Source organism: Phacochoerus africanus, chromosome 8 (assembly GCF_016906955.1).
Source record: "Phacochoerus africanus isolate WHEZ1 chromosome 8, ROS_Pafr_v1, whole genome shotgun sequence".
NCBI classification, from domain to species: Eukaryota; Metazoa; Chordata; class Mammalia; order Artiodactyla; family Suidae; genus Phacochoerus; species Phacochoerus africanus.
Genome location: NC_062551.1, coordinates 11307628 through 11327664, shown reverse-complemented (window position 1 = coordinate 11327664; position 20037 = coordinate 11307628). Strand labels below are relative to the sequence as shown.

The window sequence follows — 20037 nt, the reverse complement described above, 5'->3', positions numbered from 1 at the left end:
ATTCCGCTTGGCCACTCCTGCTGTGTATCAGCTCCTCCCGTTACAATGATCTCACTTGAATAAAATCATCCTGAAAAAAAAAAAATATCCTGCCCCAGATTGCAATTCTGGGACCCAGAATCTGGACAGTCCGTCTTATTTGTCTTTGGATTGTAGAGTTTTTAGCCAAGCCCATGCCACACAAAGGACAATCAGCAAAACAAACTCCAAAATGACTCATATTTATAGTTATGTTCTCTACCAATGTAGCACATCCACCTTGCAAAATATTCATGTATCACGGTATAATAATAGTGAACCGTTATTGAGTACTTTGTGTCAGATAACAGTTTTTACAGACATTCTAATTTAATCCTAAAAATCACACATCTGATCGAGTCACGGAAATATTAAGCAGTTTTCCCAGCATCACACACTTACTACACATTCAGTCTAGTATGTAAATTCAGCATAGGTTTAACAAGGCTATTGACTCTGTTTTGTCAAAACTAAAGCACCTGCCACCCTGTCCCTATGAAAATGACTGCTGGGGTGCAGGTTCCTTTCAGGTCTCTGCTGCCACGTGTTGGGTGATAACTCAGACTCCTCCCATCCCCTCCTTCTATTGATCTGCAGCCCCATGGAACATTCTTTGGCTGTGACTTTATTTGCTGTCTCTTGGAGTAAACACACTGTCCATACATGTAGTCAGCCTCGTTTTTGCAGGGACCCAAGGTTGAGGGAGCAATATTGGGAGCCAACATTTCTGATTCAAACACAAACACACATGGTCAAATGATATGGCAGGATTCCATGCAAAATGGCTGTTGGATAATTTTGGATAAAAGAGAAAGAGTCATAAATGTAATGGAAAAGTACTGTCACAGATGACCTAAAGTAACCTCGAAATGGCTTGAGGCTGAGTGCCTTATAGGAATGTTTTTGATTAAATTGACTTGAACTCCTCAGTTACACTGTGGTCAACCTTCTTATTCTCCACCAATGGGAGTTCCCATCATGGCTCAGCGGGAACAAATCTGACTGGTATCCATGAGGGTGCAGGTTCGATCCCTGGCTTCACTCAGTGGGTTAAGGATCCAGGGTTGCTTTGAGCTGTGGTGTAGGCAGGCAGCTGCATCTCCCATTCAACACCTAGCCTGGGTACCTCCATAAGCTGTGGGTGAGGCCCTAAAAAGACCAAAAAAAATTTTTTCCCTGCCTGTGCATAACATTAGCTTTGCGGAATATTAATTTATTAAAGTGCGGTCCTGTTTAATCATCATTTATTAAACAGGGAGTGCGAGTCGGTTACTCTTCTTCATAGTTCCAGCAGCACAGTGAAGCAGGTCAGATATTACCGTTTTACGTAGCAGTTGAGGAGGTGACTTGAATGGCCTGCTAAGTGAGGCCTGTGGTCCACCCAGGGCTGCCTGGCACAGAAAGAGCTGGGACCAACTGCCCTCAGAAGGAAAAGCTGCCTGTTAATCCAAGACTCCTGCTCAAGGTTTTGTCCCCCACTTTCCTGAAGAGTCCAGATCCAAGATCAGACTGAATTTTCTCCCAGTAGAGAAGACTGTTCTGCCAGAAACCTTACGAAAATGAAAACTGTGTGTGTGGTGCGGAGAGGGGGTGGAATATGAGCAGAATCACTGCTGGACCACAGTCTCTGGACACCTGTCCATGTGGGCAATGAATGGGCCTCATGTGAGCTTGAAAGTCCAGAAGGATTTCATCCAGCCGGCCAGCCTATGTGTTCCCATTGCCTGCACCAAGCTCATGTGGCTTTTAGATGGGCCTTGCCTGAGCTGCTCACACAGGAGTGGGCTCTACCAGGGTGCTTCAAGTCTTATGACATGGGGGAAAGTGGACTTAGAGAAATTAAGACCTTTTTCTGGGATTACAAAGCCTGTGTTAGATGTAGGATTTGAATTCAGATTTATCAGAGTTCCTGTTGTAGCTCAGCGGGTTAAGAACCCAACTAGTATCCATGAGGAAGTGGGATTGATCCCTGGCCTCTCAGTGGGCTAAGAATCCAGTGTTGCTGTGAGCTGTGGTGTAGGTCGCAGATGTGGCTCGGATGCCACATGGCTGTGGCTGTGGTGTAGGCTGGCGGCTGTAGCTTCAATTCAACCCCTAGCCTGGGAACTTCCATATGCTACAGGTGTGGCCCTAAAAAGACAAAATCCATCCATCAATCAAATCAGATCCATCAGCTTTCAAAGCCAGTGCTTTTGATGACTGCCTGAATCAAACATGTCCATCCTTTGAATATCTATTGACACTCTGCTAGCTATTGGGTGTAGGGAGGAATTTAAAGTAATGTGTATTTTTCTTAACAAAGATGAGAATGTGCAGTGTCATACAAAGCACACCAGCTCAATGCAAAATATGGTAGCATTAGTGTGAAATAAAGTGATTGATAAAGTGAGGTTAATATGAGGAAGTCCATATATAGCGAGAGGTTTTGAAACTAAGATGCAGAGATTTTCACGTGAAAAGCTGGGAGAATGGTCCAGATAGGAGAGTAGATAAGTTCTAGTCCAGCACAGGAATGGGGACTGCTTGGAGGATCCATTTATGTTTGAGGGTGGGTCATTCAGGCTGAAATGAGGAGTCAAGACTGGAGGCAGCAGCTCATGAACTCCTCTGTGTAAGTGACATGTGGAGTCACAAACTAGAGGATCAGCAGAGAAGGGAGAGTGCTCCTGACCTGATTCAGATTCACAGTATGCTGAGTCTGTTGAATCAAGAGAATGTACTGGTTGTATGTGAGGGGTCCCTGAACAGCTCTCTGCAAGGTGGTATCATTTACCGGGAGCGGGTGCTGGAGAACAAACGAGTTCTGGAAGGCGGCAGGAGAAAGAACTCATTCCATTGTTGACTCATTGAGTTCAAGTGACTGTGAAATTTGGAAGATTGGTGCTCTATACCCTCTGGGTTGAAAATTCAGAATCAAAACCTATAACATATCGTTATTGTTATTAAATAATAACGTTTACACTTACTCTTGATAATAAAAGTGCAAAGTGCTCTGTTGGAACAACCGCTCATCTTTGAAAAACAGAAGTGCATTTCTATCATAATGAAAGCAGACCCTTTATACTGGTTTTCAGGTAGTGTATGTTTTTATTCCAACCACCACCACTCCCCCCACCTTGTGCCTACTATGTGTGTGTTGGCTGAAGTGACAGATGCAAGCTGGTCCTGTGAATATTGCTAGGAAAGTAGCTGTTGGGAGAACCACACATACTTTTATTACCTTCTCTCCCAATGAGTTAGAGCAGTAACTTGTTATGAAGGAGCATCAAGTGAATGGAAAATCCATATCAAAGGGCATGTTCTACTTTTATGTCGGTAAACCTGAAGTTGTTTCCTGAGTAATGAGAAAAGCAGAAGCTAAATTTTATGGGTTTAAAGGGAAAGCATAAATTTCAGATGTCTTAGCCATAGCACCTGTGAACATCTTTATAGATCTAGACAAGAGGTGTGTGTAAGGAAATAGCTTGTAGAAGAAAGAAAAAGGAAAGACAGTGTTTGATGATAAAGAAATGCTACGCTGCTCCCTGTGACCCAAAGGGTAAACAATGGTAAACAAAGGCAAGAGAGGAAAATCACTGGGTACAAGTGAATGCGTCTGAGGAGTCCTTAGGAAGTGGCAATTAAGCCACAGGAGATAATGTTTAATTGTGGGTGAATTGCTGAGGCAATTGCCCTGAGTATAAATTCTAAGTTTCTTTTCTCTGATTCTTGTGTAAACACTCTCATTTTGCAAACCGAGATCTCTCCTTCCTCATCCTCAACAGAGTAAGAGCATCCAACTCCCCAGCCATAGCAAACCATTACAGGGTTTTTTTTTTTTGACATGCCACCGTTTCCTGACTTTTCTAGTCTTAGGATCTTTGCGTGATCCGTAGGGCGACCACCACACCTCCAGCCTCTAGATAATTCTTTTCCTGGCTGTCTTTTTCTCAGCATAGCCATCACTGTTTCTGACAGCTTCGCTCTCACCTTGTGTTAAGGTCAGAGCACATCTCCAGCTGCTCCTGAAGGGGCTGTTTTGTTCCCAGTCATGTCCTGCGTGCTTTATACTGTATTGAAATAGGATGTCCCTTTTTTGGTACTAGTCTTCCACATACGTAAATGAAGACTCATGGGGAACTCAGGAGGGCTTTTCCCATCCTCCAAGTTACATATTCAGCCTTAAAGATCAGGCCTAGAGCACAGGGAGAACTGGGTGAGAAGCTGGCAAGGGAAGAAACGTGCAGAAATGTTACACTACTGTGTTTATTTGCTTATATAAATGCAGACCATTGAAGAGAAAACCATGGATTCTATTTAGTGAATGGAAATAAGTCAGTAATTGCAAAACTCATGTTAACTCAAAAAATAAGAATGTACATGTCATAATGTAAAAAGCATTCAAAGTCAGAACTACTTACATCAGTGGTTTTCCTTTTACAAAAGATATTAATAAGAATGCAAGAAAGTAGCATAAGTGCACGTGTTCACGTGGGTGATAAAACACTGAGACAAAACTAGGTAACAGTCTTCTGTCTATTCAGGATGCCCCTCTCTCACACCATGTGTTGGGTCGGGAAGGAGGGGGTGCATGACAAACTGGAAATTTGTAAGATTTACTCTAAAGAATACTTGCGATTGAATCCAGTACCTCCTTCCTAAGCTTCTCCAACCTGTTAACTGCTAGAATCTTGACAGAGTACGTTATGATCCGTCCCTGCTGTCTGATGGTTTCTCAGTTAACACCATAGCTGAGGAGCCTATTTTAGGTCAGAGTTTAAAACGAAGATAGTTTCAAACCAGGGTTGGCCTGAAATCAAAGAGGATAAATTCTAATTCTTTGCAAAGGTTATAGTCTTAAGATTTTAATTTGATGATAAGAAAAGGTATATTAAAATTAAAGTAAGGTCAACTACTAGAATACCAGAAAATAAGGACCCTGAACCCCCACCGGCATTGTGTCAAAAGAACTCAGAGCCAACTGAAGAGACTCTCACTGATGGAAATGTTTTGGCATCCATAAAGGTAGTAACAGCAGTTTTGAAGCATATGAAAAATATCTAAGTGAATGAGTTCATGATAACACTAAAAAAAACAAAAAAAAAAAAAAACAAAAAAAACCCCAAACCCTCATTGATCATTAGGTCACTAGGAGAGCTATTACAGAATTGACTCGGTATTTTGAAAACTAATAAATGACCAGAAAACATCAAGCATTTACCTTACCCTTCCGATGTAATCTGTATCTTCAGTTAATCAAATAGAAGGTTAGAGGGGAATTTCTCTTTGAAGTTATATTTATAGAACTAGAGAAGGAATCATAGAATCAATATATGCCCATTTTGCAATGGTAAATAAATTAGTGGGCCAAGGCAATAATTACAAAAGTTGCCAAAAAGAAAGAGATTTGCTTTTAGGTCCTGGTCGTAACAGAGTAACTTTTTTTGCACTGGCTTGCTGCCCATAGCAATTATACCTGCAGGACAAAATATATTAAACACAAAACTACTTCAGGGTTTTGAAGTTCAACTCAAAACAGGTAGAAAGTGGAGAAGACTTGATTCTGGAAAGATGGAAAGCAAACTCTGGGAAACCCACATTTAACTGACGTTTTCCTAAGAACATTTAATACTCAATCAGAAAGTAGCCAGATTTTCCTAGGCTGAGGAGAAGGCAGAGGTCAGAGTTCAAGGTTGCCAGAGTAGCTAGTGGGTGGAATACTGAAACGGAGGTGTCAGAGAGGGAGAGCCCTGACTCCTGCATACGCGCTCCCCTTAAATCCTTGCCTGATGCCCGACCTGTGCATGCCCACAACCCCCTAGGCAAAAGCAGAAGGTGGGAGATTCAAGTCCTGAGGATTTCATTTAGCATCCGCCTAGTTCTGGGAAGGACCCACCTTTGGAGTTCAAGTCCTGAAAATTTAGAAGCACTTGTTAAAACACATTGGGCTTTTACCTAAACATCCAGAAAGGTGTTGCTTTAGAAATAAAGACCATAACTGAAGACCATTTGTTATGTCCTGGGACCAAGGACAAAACCAAAATAGACCTGTCCCAGCAAACCCTGGACGCGGGCTTTCTACAGGGTCCAGGTGCTTCACCCACACTGCGGCTTCCTTCCTGTGAATCTCTTCTTTTTTTAGTTCCTGCTGCACCATCCGTTCCTCCCAGCCTCTCCCACCCTCCCAGTTCTTCTCACCCTCTCCCCTCCTTCCTCCTACTCCTAGACTTTCTCCTAGGGTCATCGATGCAGCTTTTAAGTATCACTTCCTCGGAGATGTTGTCCCTAATCCACAACTTAATTTGGAGTGTTCTGCCCAAAGCGGTCTTATAACCCTGCCCTTTCCCGTCAAGTTCCACTTACAGTTTGTAAAAACCATCTGTTCACATGGGATGAGTTGTATCAGCTCTTCCTTATCCTTCTGATTGGAAAATCCACGAGGATAGAAAATGTTCACTGCTACACAGGCGCCCGCTGTAGAATTTGGCACAGGAAACGCTCAGTAACTATTTGTTAAATGGGCGTATGGAAAAAACGATCTGATTAGCCATGATATCAACCAAACAATGCAGAAATAGGTAAACATCCACATATATTATTCTCAAGTATTAGCAGGTGACGAAAGGAGACATGTCTCTGAGGTATCACATAGGAGATTTCATAAGTTAGTATTAAGGTGATTAGAATAGCATCCTAAATAATAACTGTCAAGGCATTCTGATATTTTCATTGGATACTAGCAGCTTTTTTGGTGTAGCATGAAAGGATGGAATTATCCTCCACATGTTCCAAGCAAGGAAGTTGAGAATCAGCATTTAAGCGATCTCTGTGATATCACAAAAGTTATAGATACAAATTAGAAACAGAAATCTAACTTATATCCCCCAGCAACACCCTCCAGTGTCCTTGCCGTGGTAGATGTCACCTGTTTCAAGTCTATTTAAAAGGGTAATTTCGATTGATACCTACGTGGCTGGGATTCCGTTTGCCTCCATAACCTCCTGGAATGTCATCACCGACCTTAATTCAGTCTCTTTAAAACCATGATAGTAAAGTCACCTTTTTCCCTGTGGTTTTATGCAGCTCTGGATCCTGTGCCTTCTTCCTTTTTATTGTATTAATTTTAGTTGTTTTAAACCAAAGAGTTCCTAAATCATCCTATGTTCTTTGATGCTACTGTGCAAAAATAGAACAACCCATTTCCTGTTGACTTCCTTGCTCTCCTCTCCATCGCTTTAAAACCCAGTTGTGTAATGCAGCTCTCGAGTGCCTGTACATCATGCTGTAGCTTTAATATTTCACTGTATAAGAGTTTAACGGTGACTCATTCTGATGAATGTTTCTTAGAAGTCAAAATTGGACCTCTGTTTGTGTAATGATTTATAGGGAGTCATTTTCAAATAAAGAGGCAGTATGATTAGTGCTTAGGACTGAATTCAATTTCGCCAAGGAGAGTGTGGTCCCTCGTGCTCTTCTCCCGTGGTGGTACTCTTTTTTTCTATTTACGTTTTTGAGACCATTCCCAGAGAATAATTAGAAGACTCTCTTTTTCAAGATTTCTTTCATAACTTTCAATAAAGTCAATTTTCTAATTTTTAATGATGTTCATGATTCTCTCCCCCCCCCCACTTCACGCATTTTCTATTCCAATTTTTCTCTTTTAAGTTTCTTCGTCAACTGACCTCATCAATAATGAATAATGTGATGATTCACGGTGTAACTCACAGCATCCATTTGTCCCTGAAATATCTTTCAGGAACAAGTCGCTACCACCTCCACAATTTTCTGCAAGTACCACCTCCAGTATAGATAAATAAAACAATTTTGTTTTCTGTGGCATAATTCAGTAGGCGCTGAGGTTGTTCATTTTCAGAAGATAGATTTCGGTAAGCTTCTTGTTCTTCTCATCCAATAACTCGCATGCTGTTGATTCCCTCAGGATCACTCAGGGACCTGTGTTCTTGGGATGACTTTGCGAGATTCTAAACTAGTAGATATCAGGCAGAGCCCGGGATGTTGAATGTTTATGAGGCCACCAGAGATTCTCCTTAGTTGATTCTGACATGGTGGGACCATGGAGCCCAGTTTGAGAAACTATGCTCGTGGATGTGTTTTTCTTAGTAATCCACTTTTTTTAGGGTGGGGAGGAATATGGCTGTTTCAAATGGCAACCCCTCGCTAATGGAGTGGCCTCAAACCTCTGGAGCAGGTGTAGGGTGCCAGGCTGAGGGAAGGACACTGGGTCAGGTGGAAGAAATTACAATGAGAAGTGGGTTGGCGTGTGAAATAGGCAGAGGTAGAAAAACGGTGTGCTGCTCACAGAGGGGATGGATTTCTGCAACTTAGTTAACATCCTTCTTTGAAACTGAGAGGTTCAGCTCCTCCTGAACACGTGAGAAATCACTGGAGACCCAGCTCTGATGCAGAAGCGAAGCTCCGAGCACCGGCATGAATGATCACATCCCGGGACGTGTGTGTTCCCCACTAGACCATAACCTCCTAGAATAAGGTGTACTTCGTTTTATGCATTGCTGTATCGTCCACTGTGTTCACAGAAAGGTCTCCATAAAAATGTGCTGCAGAAGGAGCATGGCATACGTGTGTTTCAGACGTTCCACTTCTGACACAACTCCCTGAAAGAATCTGAATATTTTCTATCAGAAAACCTTTTCTTTTGGGGGAGATTGTATTTCTGAATCATGCAAATCCAGCAGGCTATACCTCTTTCCTGGGGTCACGAGGAGAATTGATATGAGAATAGGGCCTGCAGTCTTTGTAAGTCTCCCCGTTCCTTCGTTCCTGCTGCAAATGAGAAGGTCTGAGATGGAGGTATTCACTGAGGAGGATTCAGGTCACCAGCAATTGCCATGGTGAGTCAGCTCAGGCATTTGCTGACAGACAGAGAAAAAGCCACAGAACCCGCAGATGGCTCAAAATCATTCTTGCTGCATAACCTGGCAATGACATTGGTAATTGAGCACTTCTTGTGCACTTCAGAAAGTCATTATTTTTTAAAGAGTCCACTTAAAAAATAAATACAGCAGATGTATTTATTAAGCAATTTTTGCTATACCTTTCCCTGCCCAGTATTCTAATAATACAATAGCATTAATAGTAGTTAACATCTATTGAATTCTAATTATATGCCAGCAACTTTCAAAAATTATATAGATATGCATTCATACAACAATCTTTTGAATATGCCATTATTGGAGTTCCTGTATTGCACAGCAGATTAAGGATCCAGCATTGGGTCTCCGCTGAGGTACAGGTTCAGTCCCTGGTCTGGGAATGTCTGCATGTCATGGATGCAACCAAAAAGAAAGACAAGAATATACTATTATTAAGCCTATATTATAAATCAGCTGTACTTCAACTTAAAAAATGAATATACAATTATTATTTCCGTGTTGGAAGGAACAGGGACAGAGAGGGGGAGTAATTTGCTGTGATAGAATGATGCCCTGTGAATGTAAATATATTAGATTATATGACAAAGATGCTTAACGGTTTTGATTGTATTAAAGATTTTGAGTTGGGGAGAGCATCCTGGATTATCCAGGTGGACCCAGTGTAATCACAGGGGTCCTTATAAAAGAGAGGTAAGAGGATCAGAGTTAAAGAGGGAGATGTAACTATGAATTCGAAAGTGAGAAATAAAGGGGAAGAGAGAGAGAGATCTGAAGATGCTATGTTGCCAGCTCTCTCTCAGAGATCTGAAGATGCTATGGTACCTGAAGAGAGGGGCCATGAGCCAACGAATGCAAGTGGTCCCTCGAAGCTGGAAAGGCAAGGAAAGACATTATGTTCTAGAGGCTTCAGAAAGAAAGCAGCCCCTGCCAATGCCTTGATTTTAGGACTGCTGAATTCCATAACTGTTAGATAACAACTTTGTGTCATTTCATGGAACCCAGTGTGTGGTCATTTGTCACAGCAGTAATAGAAAACTCCTCCATGTGCCCAAGAGTGAAGGGTCAAACCCACGCTGACTAGGTGTCTTAACTACTAGGCTAACCTAGGATATGTATTATGAAAAAGTGGCTGAAAACGGGGCTAGACTAAGAGGAGGCGAACATGTCAGAACAATTTGCAGGGTTTTTTTTACTAGAAACTTAGATTTCATGCCCTCTCCATAGTGAACCAGGGTGTGATAGAGCCATATTCTTAATACTGATAATAATCCAATCTTTAAAAATATAACCTCAGTAACAGGCCAATCTCATTTGCAAAGAGAAGTAAAAAGTAAAAAATTTAAACAAAATATTAGTGAACCAAATATTATCCCTATTATGGGATGCATTGGGATAATATATCTTGCATGTCTGCATCCAGGAATACAAATTTAATCGGGTAATCAAATCACATACTCGTGTTAACAGAATACAGAATAAGAAGTCATGTGGTTATCTGAATTGATACAGAATAAATATTTGAGAAAATTCAATACCTAATTCATGACCAGAACTCTTGACAAACTAGGAAACAAAAGGAACCACTTAAATCTGGTAAAGTTTATCTACAAAGAGCTTACAGCCAGCATCCTGCTTAATGGTGAATTGTCGAAAGTTTTCCCCTGAGATCAGGAGTGAGACAAAGATGCCTACTATTACCACTTCTGTTCTATACTCTGTTAGAGGGCTATGCAAAAAAGCAATGAAAAAAAAAACCCAGTTATTAAGCAAACTAATGAACAAATTTACAATTAGAAAAATTACTTTTCCTTGCAATCAAGTAACATGTCTCCTTCTACATCTTTGAACTGCAGTTCTTTTACTGTTATAAATCTTATTAACTTCTGATTTCCAGGTTTTTTTTTATAGTCCATTTGCTAATACCTCTTTTTTTTTCCTATTTATACAATTCAACTGTGTACAGAAGACTCTTTTCCCAGAAGTGTTTGACAAAAGATTGAAATGAGTTATTGATTGTTAACTTATTTATTAATATTTTTTGGATGCTTAGTTTTAGTGCTCCTGTCTAAACAAATAAATATTGAGTTGGATTAATTTTATTAATGGTATATACCCATGTTAGTTTCAACATGAAGAAATATTGTTACAAACCATGTGAAATTCTTCTTTTGTGAGAATGTGTTTGCATTATCAGTGCTCTTTCAGGAGTTTAAGAATCAGAAAATCTGTATGAAATAGTGAAAATAAATTCAGACTTGACGAGCAATGGCTAAGACTTAATAGATGTTGCTCCTGCAGTCAATGATGTGAAGCCCAGTTGCACTTTTTCAATTAGTGATGTTAAAAGTAAAAATTTAAACCTAAAAGCATGACTCTCATTCAAATATAGAATAAATACGTACCAAAGATGCAATTATAACTTTGCTGTAAAGCAGAAATTGACCCAATGTTGTAAATCAACTATACTTTAATTAAAAAAAATCTTTAGACATGCATTTGGTTTGTTAAAGAAGGAATCTGAAGGGTAGCAAAGCTAGTTCAAAGGATATTTGAGAGACTGAGTCTATATAGGAATCCAAGAAAGTTGTATTACTGTTACTCAGTTGGGTACACAAATGGTTAATATTCAACAGGGCAATAAAACTATAACCTTGGGGGATATATTTTCTACCAGATGGAAGTTATTTGTGTCTTTACTGGGGAAAAAAAAAAAATCTGTAAAGTAACATATAACTTAGAGTCTGGCTCTAATGTGTAATAAACAGTGAAATTGGACACGTGTGAATTCACCTAGAATTAACTAATTTTTAGTCAGGCCTCTTTAACAAAGCTCCAGCATGTCATTGAAAGGACATGAGGTTATTCCTTTGACCTATTTCCAGTTTTTCCAATTTCTCTTCACAGTGGTAACATCACTTTCAAGGGAGACTATGTACCTCTCTCTCCCACCAGCATCCCCTTGGAGAACTAGATGCTGATATTAAATTCAGATTCCCTCTCTTTTCTCTCTCGCTCTTATTTTTTGTCAGATAGACCCAGATTTTTATGTCATTAACAGTATGTATCATAACACAGTGTTTTGTTAAATAGCTTTTATGAGTGAGTTTTCTATCTAAAGCAATACTGTTAGGAACCCTCCTGAATTTTTGTTTTTATTTCATGGGAATTCTTGTATGCATACTGCCTCTATGTAAGTTGAAGTTCTCCAGTACTGATATTATACTCATGTTCTGAATTATATTTAGCTTCCCAACCTTGCCCCCCAACCCAGAGGGTATTTTTCACATGCACCTGAAGCCTGTGATGTGGTTGTAGTGAGTTTGTTGCATCCTCTACTTCACTACTTTCTTGTTTTCAGCCTCCCCACCCCTGTTCAAGGGGAGCCCCTGCTCCTGCTTCTGAGAGCTGAGTCGCTGACTGCCACTGAGGTTTCTCAGCATCCTCAGAGCTTCCTTTTGTGACAGTGAAGGAGAAAATGTAGGGAGAATGTCTAGGCCTCTTGACATTAAATATAATAAGAGCGATTCTGATGTATGGGGACAAGTTTGGGGCTTGAAGATGGAGAAGAGGAGGAAGATTATTGATTACCACCTGCTTTAGCCTCAGGTTTATAGACCTGAGAACTGAGTTTCGCCAGCTACCTTGCTTAACCAGAGGGACCCCAGGCTTCTTTAGACTTGATCAGAATGCCTGCTACCACCTGTAATGTACGTAGGTCTGTAATGTAATGAACTTACTGTTTGGTCACTTGCCTCATGTCCATCCTCACCAAATATAAGTTGTCGAGGGCAGCAGCATGTTGGTGTTGATCCCCCCCTTTTTTTGAAATTAGAGTATAAATGAACCTTTCCACAGAAAAGAAAATAATGGACATGGAGAACAAGACTTGTGGTTGCCAAGGGGGATGGGGAGGGAATGGGATGGATTGGAATTTGGGGATAATAGATGCAAACTATTGCCTTTGGAATGGATAAGCAATGAGATCCTGCTGTGTAGCACTGGGAGCTGAATCTAGTCACTTATGATGGAGCATGGTAATGTGAAAAAAAGGAATGTATACAGGTATGTGTGACTGGGTCACCTTGCTGTACAGTAGAAAGTTGACAGAACACTATAAACTAGCTATAGTGGAAAAAATAAAAATCATTATAAAAAAGTATACTTGATTTACAATGTAGTACCCATTTGTTCTGTATAGCAAAGTGACTCAGTTATACATATATCTGTATTTATAAAATTTTCCATCATGGTCTAGTCCAAGAGATTGGATAGAGTTCCCTGTGCTATACAGTAGGACCTCATTGCTTATCCATTCTAAGTGTTATAGTTTGCATCTCTTAACCCCAAACTCCCAGTCTAGCTCCCTCCCTCCCCCTCCCCTTGGCAAACACAAGTCTGTTCGCTATGTCTGTGAGTCTGTTTTGTAGATAGGTTCATTTGTGCTATATTTTAGATTCCACATGTAAGTGACATCACACAGTATTTATCTTTCTCTTTCCGACTTCATTCTGCATGAGAATTTCTAGTTATATCCATGTTGCTGTGAATTTCATTATTTCATTATTTTCTATGGCTGAGTAGTATTTCATTGTGTGTGTGTGTGTGTGTGTGTGTGTGTGTGTGTGTATACACAACTTCTTCATCCATTCCTCTGTCAATGAACAATTAAGTTGTTTCCATGTCTTGGCTGCTGTGAATAGTGCTGCTACGAATATAGGGAGTGCGTGTATCTTTTTGAATTATAATTTTGTCTGAATATATACTCAGGAGTGGGATTGCTGGATCATATGGTAGTTCTATACTTAGTTTTCTGAGGAACCTCCATGCTGTTTTCCATAGTGGTTGTACCAATTTACATTCTCACCAACAGTGTGGGAGGGTTCCCTTTTCTCCACACCCTCTCCAGCATTTGTTATTTGTAGATGATCCCTCTTTTTATCTCAGCATCCATCTTTGGGCCTCCAACAGAATGGGCTAAATAAGCATTTGTTGGAAGAATGCATCCAGTTACTTCATGTGATACCTGTGAAGTAAGAAGATAATAGCTAAGAGTGAGAGAAAATGGCAAGTGGCTTCCATTTACAAGAGGAAACAGCCTACCATTGCTTTAGGCATCTATAGTCTAATATGTTTTTCACTTTTCCATTTTGCTGATGGAAATATTCCAGGCACCAAAGCTTTTGGTGCCTGAAAGGCTAATATAACCATTATAATGTAATAACAGTACTGAGAAGGAGGGGGCAAAAAAGAACTAGAAGGCTAAAGTATCACAGGCTAGACCTTCACTGGGGGAAAAAAAAATTCTCTTGGCAGCTAATTCCAAAAATAGACTTTATCTGAAATAAAATCATTATAATGATGGTTGCCTTTAAGCGATGCATTAACTCAGAGATAACTGCATGGCTCCAAATGTGTCAGCATTTAAAGTCTGTCTTATTGGAATTTTTCTTAATTTATTGTAATCTAATAATCATAGAGCACATTATTTGTATTTGACACAGAGTTATGTTTTTGCCATTCACATCCATTCAGCTATATAACAAGGAATAATTGTTCGGTTAACATTATTCTTTCTACAGAATGCAATGTTTATTCATGTGCACTTGGTGAATGAATTCTTTATAAGCACATTAACAAGATGTGGAAAAATCAAACCTCTGAATTTTCAAAAGATAGCTGTGTAAAATAGTTGAAAAAATTTGGGGGTGGTGGTGAATATAAATGGCTCGCATTAAATATGATGGATAATCTGAATGAAATGCATATCTGGGCATACAAGTAGATGTGGTAATTTTGTTAAATGAAACAAGATGAGTAAACTGTAATGTCATTTTGTGTGCTGGGAGAAGTTGCCTAACCAGATGAAAAATAGCTTCCTGCTTTATTGGGTATCCCTAACCCCTTCATTTATTACATAAATGCACTCTCAAGGGTAATTGCCTTAAAAAAAATCTTTGACTTGTGATATGCAGAAAACACTGCTAGGCTTTCTGAGTATTATCAGTTCTTTTTTGTGTCTCTTGCTCAGGGTACAACTGATTTTGACAGATGTACTCTTATGTTACTGGTATAACATGACATCTTTTTTCAGATGAACTGAATAAAAGTGATCTTGACAATGCGTAGATAAGACAGTGTCAGAAAGCTGGAAAAACCTGTCAATGTCACGGTTATGACACAAATGCAGCAGAACAGGCCTTATAATATCATTAAGTGAGTATCTTCCCAACAACGCCCTTGGGAAGACAGAAAATAGAATTGGTCTTAAATACCATCACTTAGCCACAAAAATAATAAAATAAACAAACACGAAGGTCAGTTTAATGGGTGCTGGAGGTGACATTTGATGAGTCTGATGTATCTGTGTGTATGTATATGTGGATCTCCTTTATACGTGACACACGTGAAAGCATTTTGAGATTCCAAAACTACTTTTTCAAGTGGTAAAAAACCGCTAGCTTCAACATTTCAAGAGCACACTTAAACCTATTGATCGTGAAATATGCAAAGTGGCTTTATGGATATTGATTATAACCTTTTCCCTGATTTTTTTTTTTTGTGGAATGAGAAACAGTCTTTAATAATATAAGAGAAAATTAGGAATTCATTTCAAAATGGTTTTGTAAATCCCATGTTTTGTAACTAGGTAAGTAAAGACTAAAATGGAATCAATCCCAGGTGTGAAGAAGGAATTAGACATTTGGTGGTTTTATTTTCCATTATTATGATTGACTTGGAGCTGAACTGCGCATGGTCTCTCTCTTTATATACATTTAAAATGCTTTAAGAGAAAGCATATGTATCTTTCGACTGACTATTACCGTCTTTGTCTCTAGGATCAGAGGTGGTTGATCTTGATGGAAAAAGTTCCCTTCTCTACAGATTTGACCAAAAATCCCTGAGCCCAATAAAGGATATAATTTCTTTGAAATTTAAAACCACGCAGAGTTATGGGGTTCTGCTGCACTGGGAAGGGTTAAATGGAGCTCACATCACACTGGAATTAAGAAGAGGAAAACTCTATTTTCTCATTAATTCAGGTAAAACTGTTGTGTGCAGTGCTTGCAAAGCTGGTCATTTAGATATCACTTTAGCAACTTTATGCTTTTAGAGCCTATCTTTTGAACAATTAAGGTGCCTTACTTCCACATCCAAGGGTTTACATGGTTATGCCAATATTGTCCTTTCAGGAAAAATGGTCCCTAATTTGCAAATTATACAAGACCCTCATGTAGTGTTTCTTACATGGTGCTGCTAGAACCACTTAGCTATTTTCAAACATCATGGCAAAAGGGATGGGTCATTGAAAAATATTGAGGCAGTAAAAATCATGAGGTTGTAGCAAAGGTAAAATTTACATTGAAAATGAGTGTGTGATGATGGGCCATGCTAATAAAAAGAATTAACAGTGGAAGAAATTACACCAAGGTTGAGAGGATATGGTGTTCAAATGAGGTCAGTTCAGACTCGTGTTTTGGATGGAGTGCATGGAAAGAGATCGAAATCATTATGGGAGACTCTGGTCCCCCAAAAAGAAACTTTAAAAAAAAAACCTTTTTTTTTTTTCTTAAACTGGGAATCATGGTACTTTTATTTTTCTCTTCTAAGGTGATGCTAAGCTGGCCTCCTCTCACGCCCCTACCAGCCTCACCCTGGGCAGCCTGCTGGACGACCAGCACTGGCATTCCGTGCTCATCCAGCGCTTGGGCAGACAAGTCAACTTGACAGTGGATGAACACAGGCATCATTTCCACGCCCAGGGAGAATTCAGTTACCTGCATCTTGATTATGAGGTGTGATGGTTGCGTTTTAATTAATTCCGGTTTTGTGAGGTATATGTGGTGTAGCCGCACAAAAGAGAAGAGACTGCAGAAAACCCACCTTCAGAGTCCATCAAAGTCCTAAAGACGTGTTCTTGTAGGTGACCTAACTCGCGGTAGCAGATTTTGTGCCTAGACTCCCAAGGCTTCATTTTTCTCCCAATATGTGAATTTATGATGGTAGAGAAATGTCTTCTTTTTTCACCTGCAATGTGGTGTCACAAATTGTCACATATAGGACATCTCCATAAAGAGAGCTCATTACTGGTAAATATGGAGTGTCGCATGAGTTTAGGAGGGTGGGGTGTAGGGCACTCCTGCAGATTTATGGAGAGGACGTAGCCATAGATAGATTAATTAACTAATTAATAATCAAGTCAGATGCATAAAATATCAATGCCTGCCAGAAATGTACATGAACTAAAATGTCAGTACAGTCAGTTACATTGTTAAAGATGTAAAGATGGAGGTAAAGATGTATTTTTCTTCAGCTCCCAAGAAATACCAAATTCAGGTGTGATTAGCAACTTGTCAGAATCATCAAGGTTTAGTGTAAGTGAAAGCCGAATGCATATAAATTTATTTTAAAAATTGCTCTATCTATGGTGATTAGAGCTATAGTTGCTAATTGTAATTATTTAAGCAGATTTTCAGAAAATCACTAAACAGTATTATTGATGCCATGTTTCTTTCTAAGATCAGCTTTGGAGGGATTCCAGCACCTGGAAAATCAGTGTCTTTTCCCCATAAAAATTTTCATGGGTGTTTAGAAAATCTCTACTATAATGGAGTGGATATTATTGATTTGGCCAAGCAGCAAAACCCACAGATCATCATTATGGTAAGAAAGTCTTCCTGTGAATGAATGAGGAAAACGACATGGCTTTTCCACACACACACACAAAATTGCTCCAGTTTGCATTCCTACTTGATAGGATATTTTAGAATTTATTCTTGTTCTTAAAAAAAAATTCTCTGTTTGGCAATATGCATGTAGGGATTAATTCTGTATATAAAATGTAAAATTCACAGGGCCTGATTATTTTATTTTTATATGAAGTAAAGCAGGTGTTTGTTTTCTGATACAGCTGTTAATTTATTTTGTTGTGATATTTTTACTCCCGAGAGACTAATTTCTTTTGCTCTGTCATTTCCTTCATAAGCTACCCCCTGATAAACTCTCTAAAGAGGCATACTGAGTTTCTAGAATCAGATAACATTCGTGTATGTTGGAGAAGCGTTTGAAAAATTTGTATTTTGCCATGGTCATTCATAACCAATAAAAGAAACTAATAGACTCTTAGAAGATTGCATCTGGCAGTCCATCCCAAGAGCCGTGCTGGTCAGGTTGCATTATGTTCTAATTCTATGGCAATATGGCAGAATTTAAATACAATTGTATGGGTCAGGGTTCAGTCAGGGAAGCAAGCTTATGAAGGAAATTACACTATGAGTTTAGGAACAGGAGCTCTATTTTAGGACCTGGACCTTTGCAATTGTCAGAGGCACTGGAAAGTGGAGACCAGCTGTCTGGAAGAAGAGGTAGAGCAGACTGAAAAAAGGCTGGGGAAGGCTGGAATAAGCCGGCCTTTCTGTGATCATCCTTCGCTGTGCCTTATTATACACAGAAAGCCTTAGGGGGAGATGGCCAGCCTTTCACTTCAGACTCTAATATCATGCAAGCTCCCTTTTTGGCTATCTTCTAACCAGAAACAGACACGAAAGGAAATTCTGGGACACAGAGTTTACAGCTTAACCAGTTTGATGATATAAAGGCAGACACAGCTATCCATTTGAATACATTTCTTTAATTGTTCAAAATTTAAGATGTATACATTGAAGCTCATAGCAAAACCCAAAGCACATCATGGGGATATTTCTTGCTTATAAAATGTTTTATTCCTAATTCGCTGTGGGAATTGATAGTATTTATATGAATACACCATCCAGCAAGATTTTCTTTTTTTGGTAGAGGGGGGAGTCTTTTTTGCCATTTCTAGGCTGCTCCCGTGGCATGTGGAAGTTCCCAGGCTAGGGGTCTAATCGGAGCTGTAGCCACCAGCCAATGCCAGAGCCACAGCAACGCAGAATCCGAGCCACGTCTGCAACCACACCACAACTCACGGCAACGCTGGATCCTTAACCCACTGAGCAAGGCCAGGGATCGAACCCGCAACCTTATGGTTCCTAGTCGGATTTGTTAGCCACTGAGCCACGATGGAAACTCCCAGCAAGATTCTTAAATAGTTATTATTTTGAATAAAAGGAAAAGGGTTGAAAAAGAACATAAAAATATTACAGAGAGATAGATGTGAGTATTATATTGCAAAATGAGTTTCCAGAAACTGCTCATGAAGCTAACACCCACTCTTCATTGCCAAGAGAATTTGCTGCTTGCAGGGTGGCAGACAGCTGTCCAAATGCAGCTGGTAAATGTTTCCATTTTTACCAGGTTTGTTAAGTCTTATAATTGCCTTTACATTATGGGTCAGTGCAGTTCACTCTTCAGCTTTTGTTCCTTTCGTTCGTTGGGACAAAGTATTTGTCTGAAGTGAAAGCTAATTCGCTTTTAACAAAATCACAATATAGCCACATGTTTTTGTTTAGCCAAGACCAGTGGTTTAATTCCAGTGGGCATTCTTCTAAATAAAGTGATTTCTTTGACTTTTCAAATGTATATTTAGAAAATTTGTTAAAGATTTTTTTCGGGAAAAATGAAAACATTTATCTTTATTTCTGAAGCCTGTTAAGGAACATGCTAATTATTTCTCAATAATAAAGGTTAAGTTCAAACCTTAGCTTTCTTTAAATCCTTAAATATGTATTTAATAGCAAAATAATTTTTCATGTACAATATTTAATGAAAATTCATACCATTCAAATGTATCTTGAAGTCTATTTAAAAACTATCAGATGAGAAATAATAGATGTAAAACAGATGACAAGGGCATAGTGATAAGAAAAAGACAAAAATGGTTCAAAAAAAGAGTGTAAGTAGTACATTGTCCATTGTAGTGTACAATGTTAAATCTAAAAAATGAGAAATGTAAAACAGGCAGAGGGCATAAACAGAGCCTTCTGAAGAAGCAACAAAAGAGCAACAAACTCATGAAAAATGCCTAGATTCACTATTAGTCAAGTAAGTGCAAGATAAATAAGAATGCTATATCACTTTGGCATTTGGTCATTAAACGTACACAAATTTAAAATATATCTAATACTTATTGCTGTCAGTGATGTGGGGAAAAGCATCACTTTGTATACTACTGTTGGAAATGTGGAGTATTCTAACTTCTTTGGAAGGGGGG

The 20037-nt window shown here is 39.3% G+C and overlaps 1 protein-coding gene across 6 annotated transcripts in view; it reads left to right on the top strand.

Annotated features, from left to right (window-relative positions):
- Positions 1–20037, top strand: part of CNTNAP4 (contactin associated protein family member 4) — a 278641-nt gene that overhangs the window by 150542 nt on the left and 108062 nt on the right. For 4 of the 6 annotated variants that reach the window (XM_047790390.1, XM_047790393.1, XM_047790395.1 and 1 more), the window contains exons 5-7: positions 15746–15949; positions 16518–16702; positions 17427–17570. In XM_047790390.1, coding sequence (XP_047646346.1) covers positions 15746–15949; positions 16518–16702; positions 17427–17570 — 533 coding nt within the window. The remainder of the gene's footprint in view (positions 1–15745; positions 15950–16517; positions 16703–17426; positions 17571–20037) is intronic. The other 2 variants (XM_047790392.1, XM_047790394.1) reach the window with 1 other exon arrangement.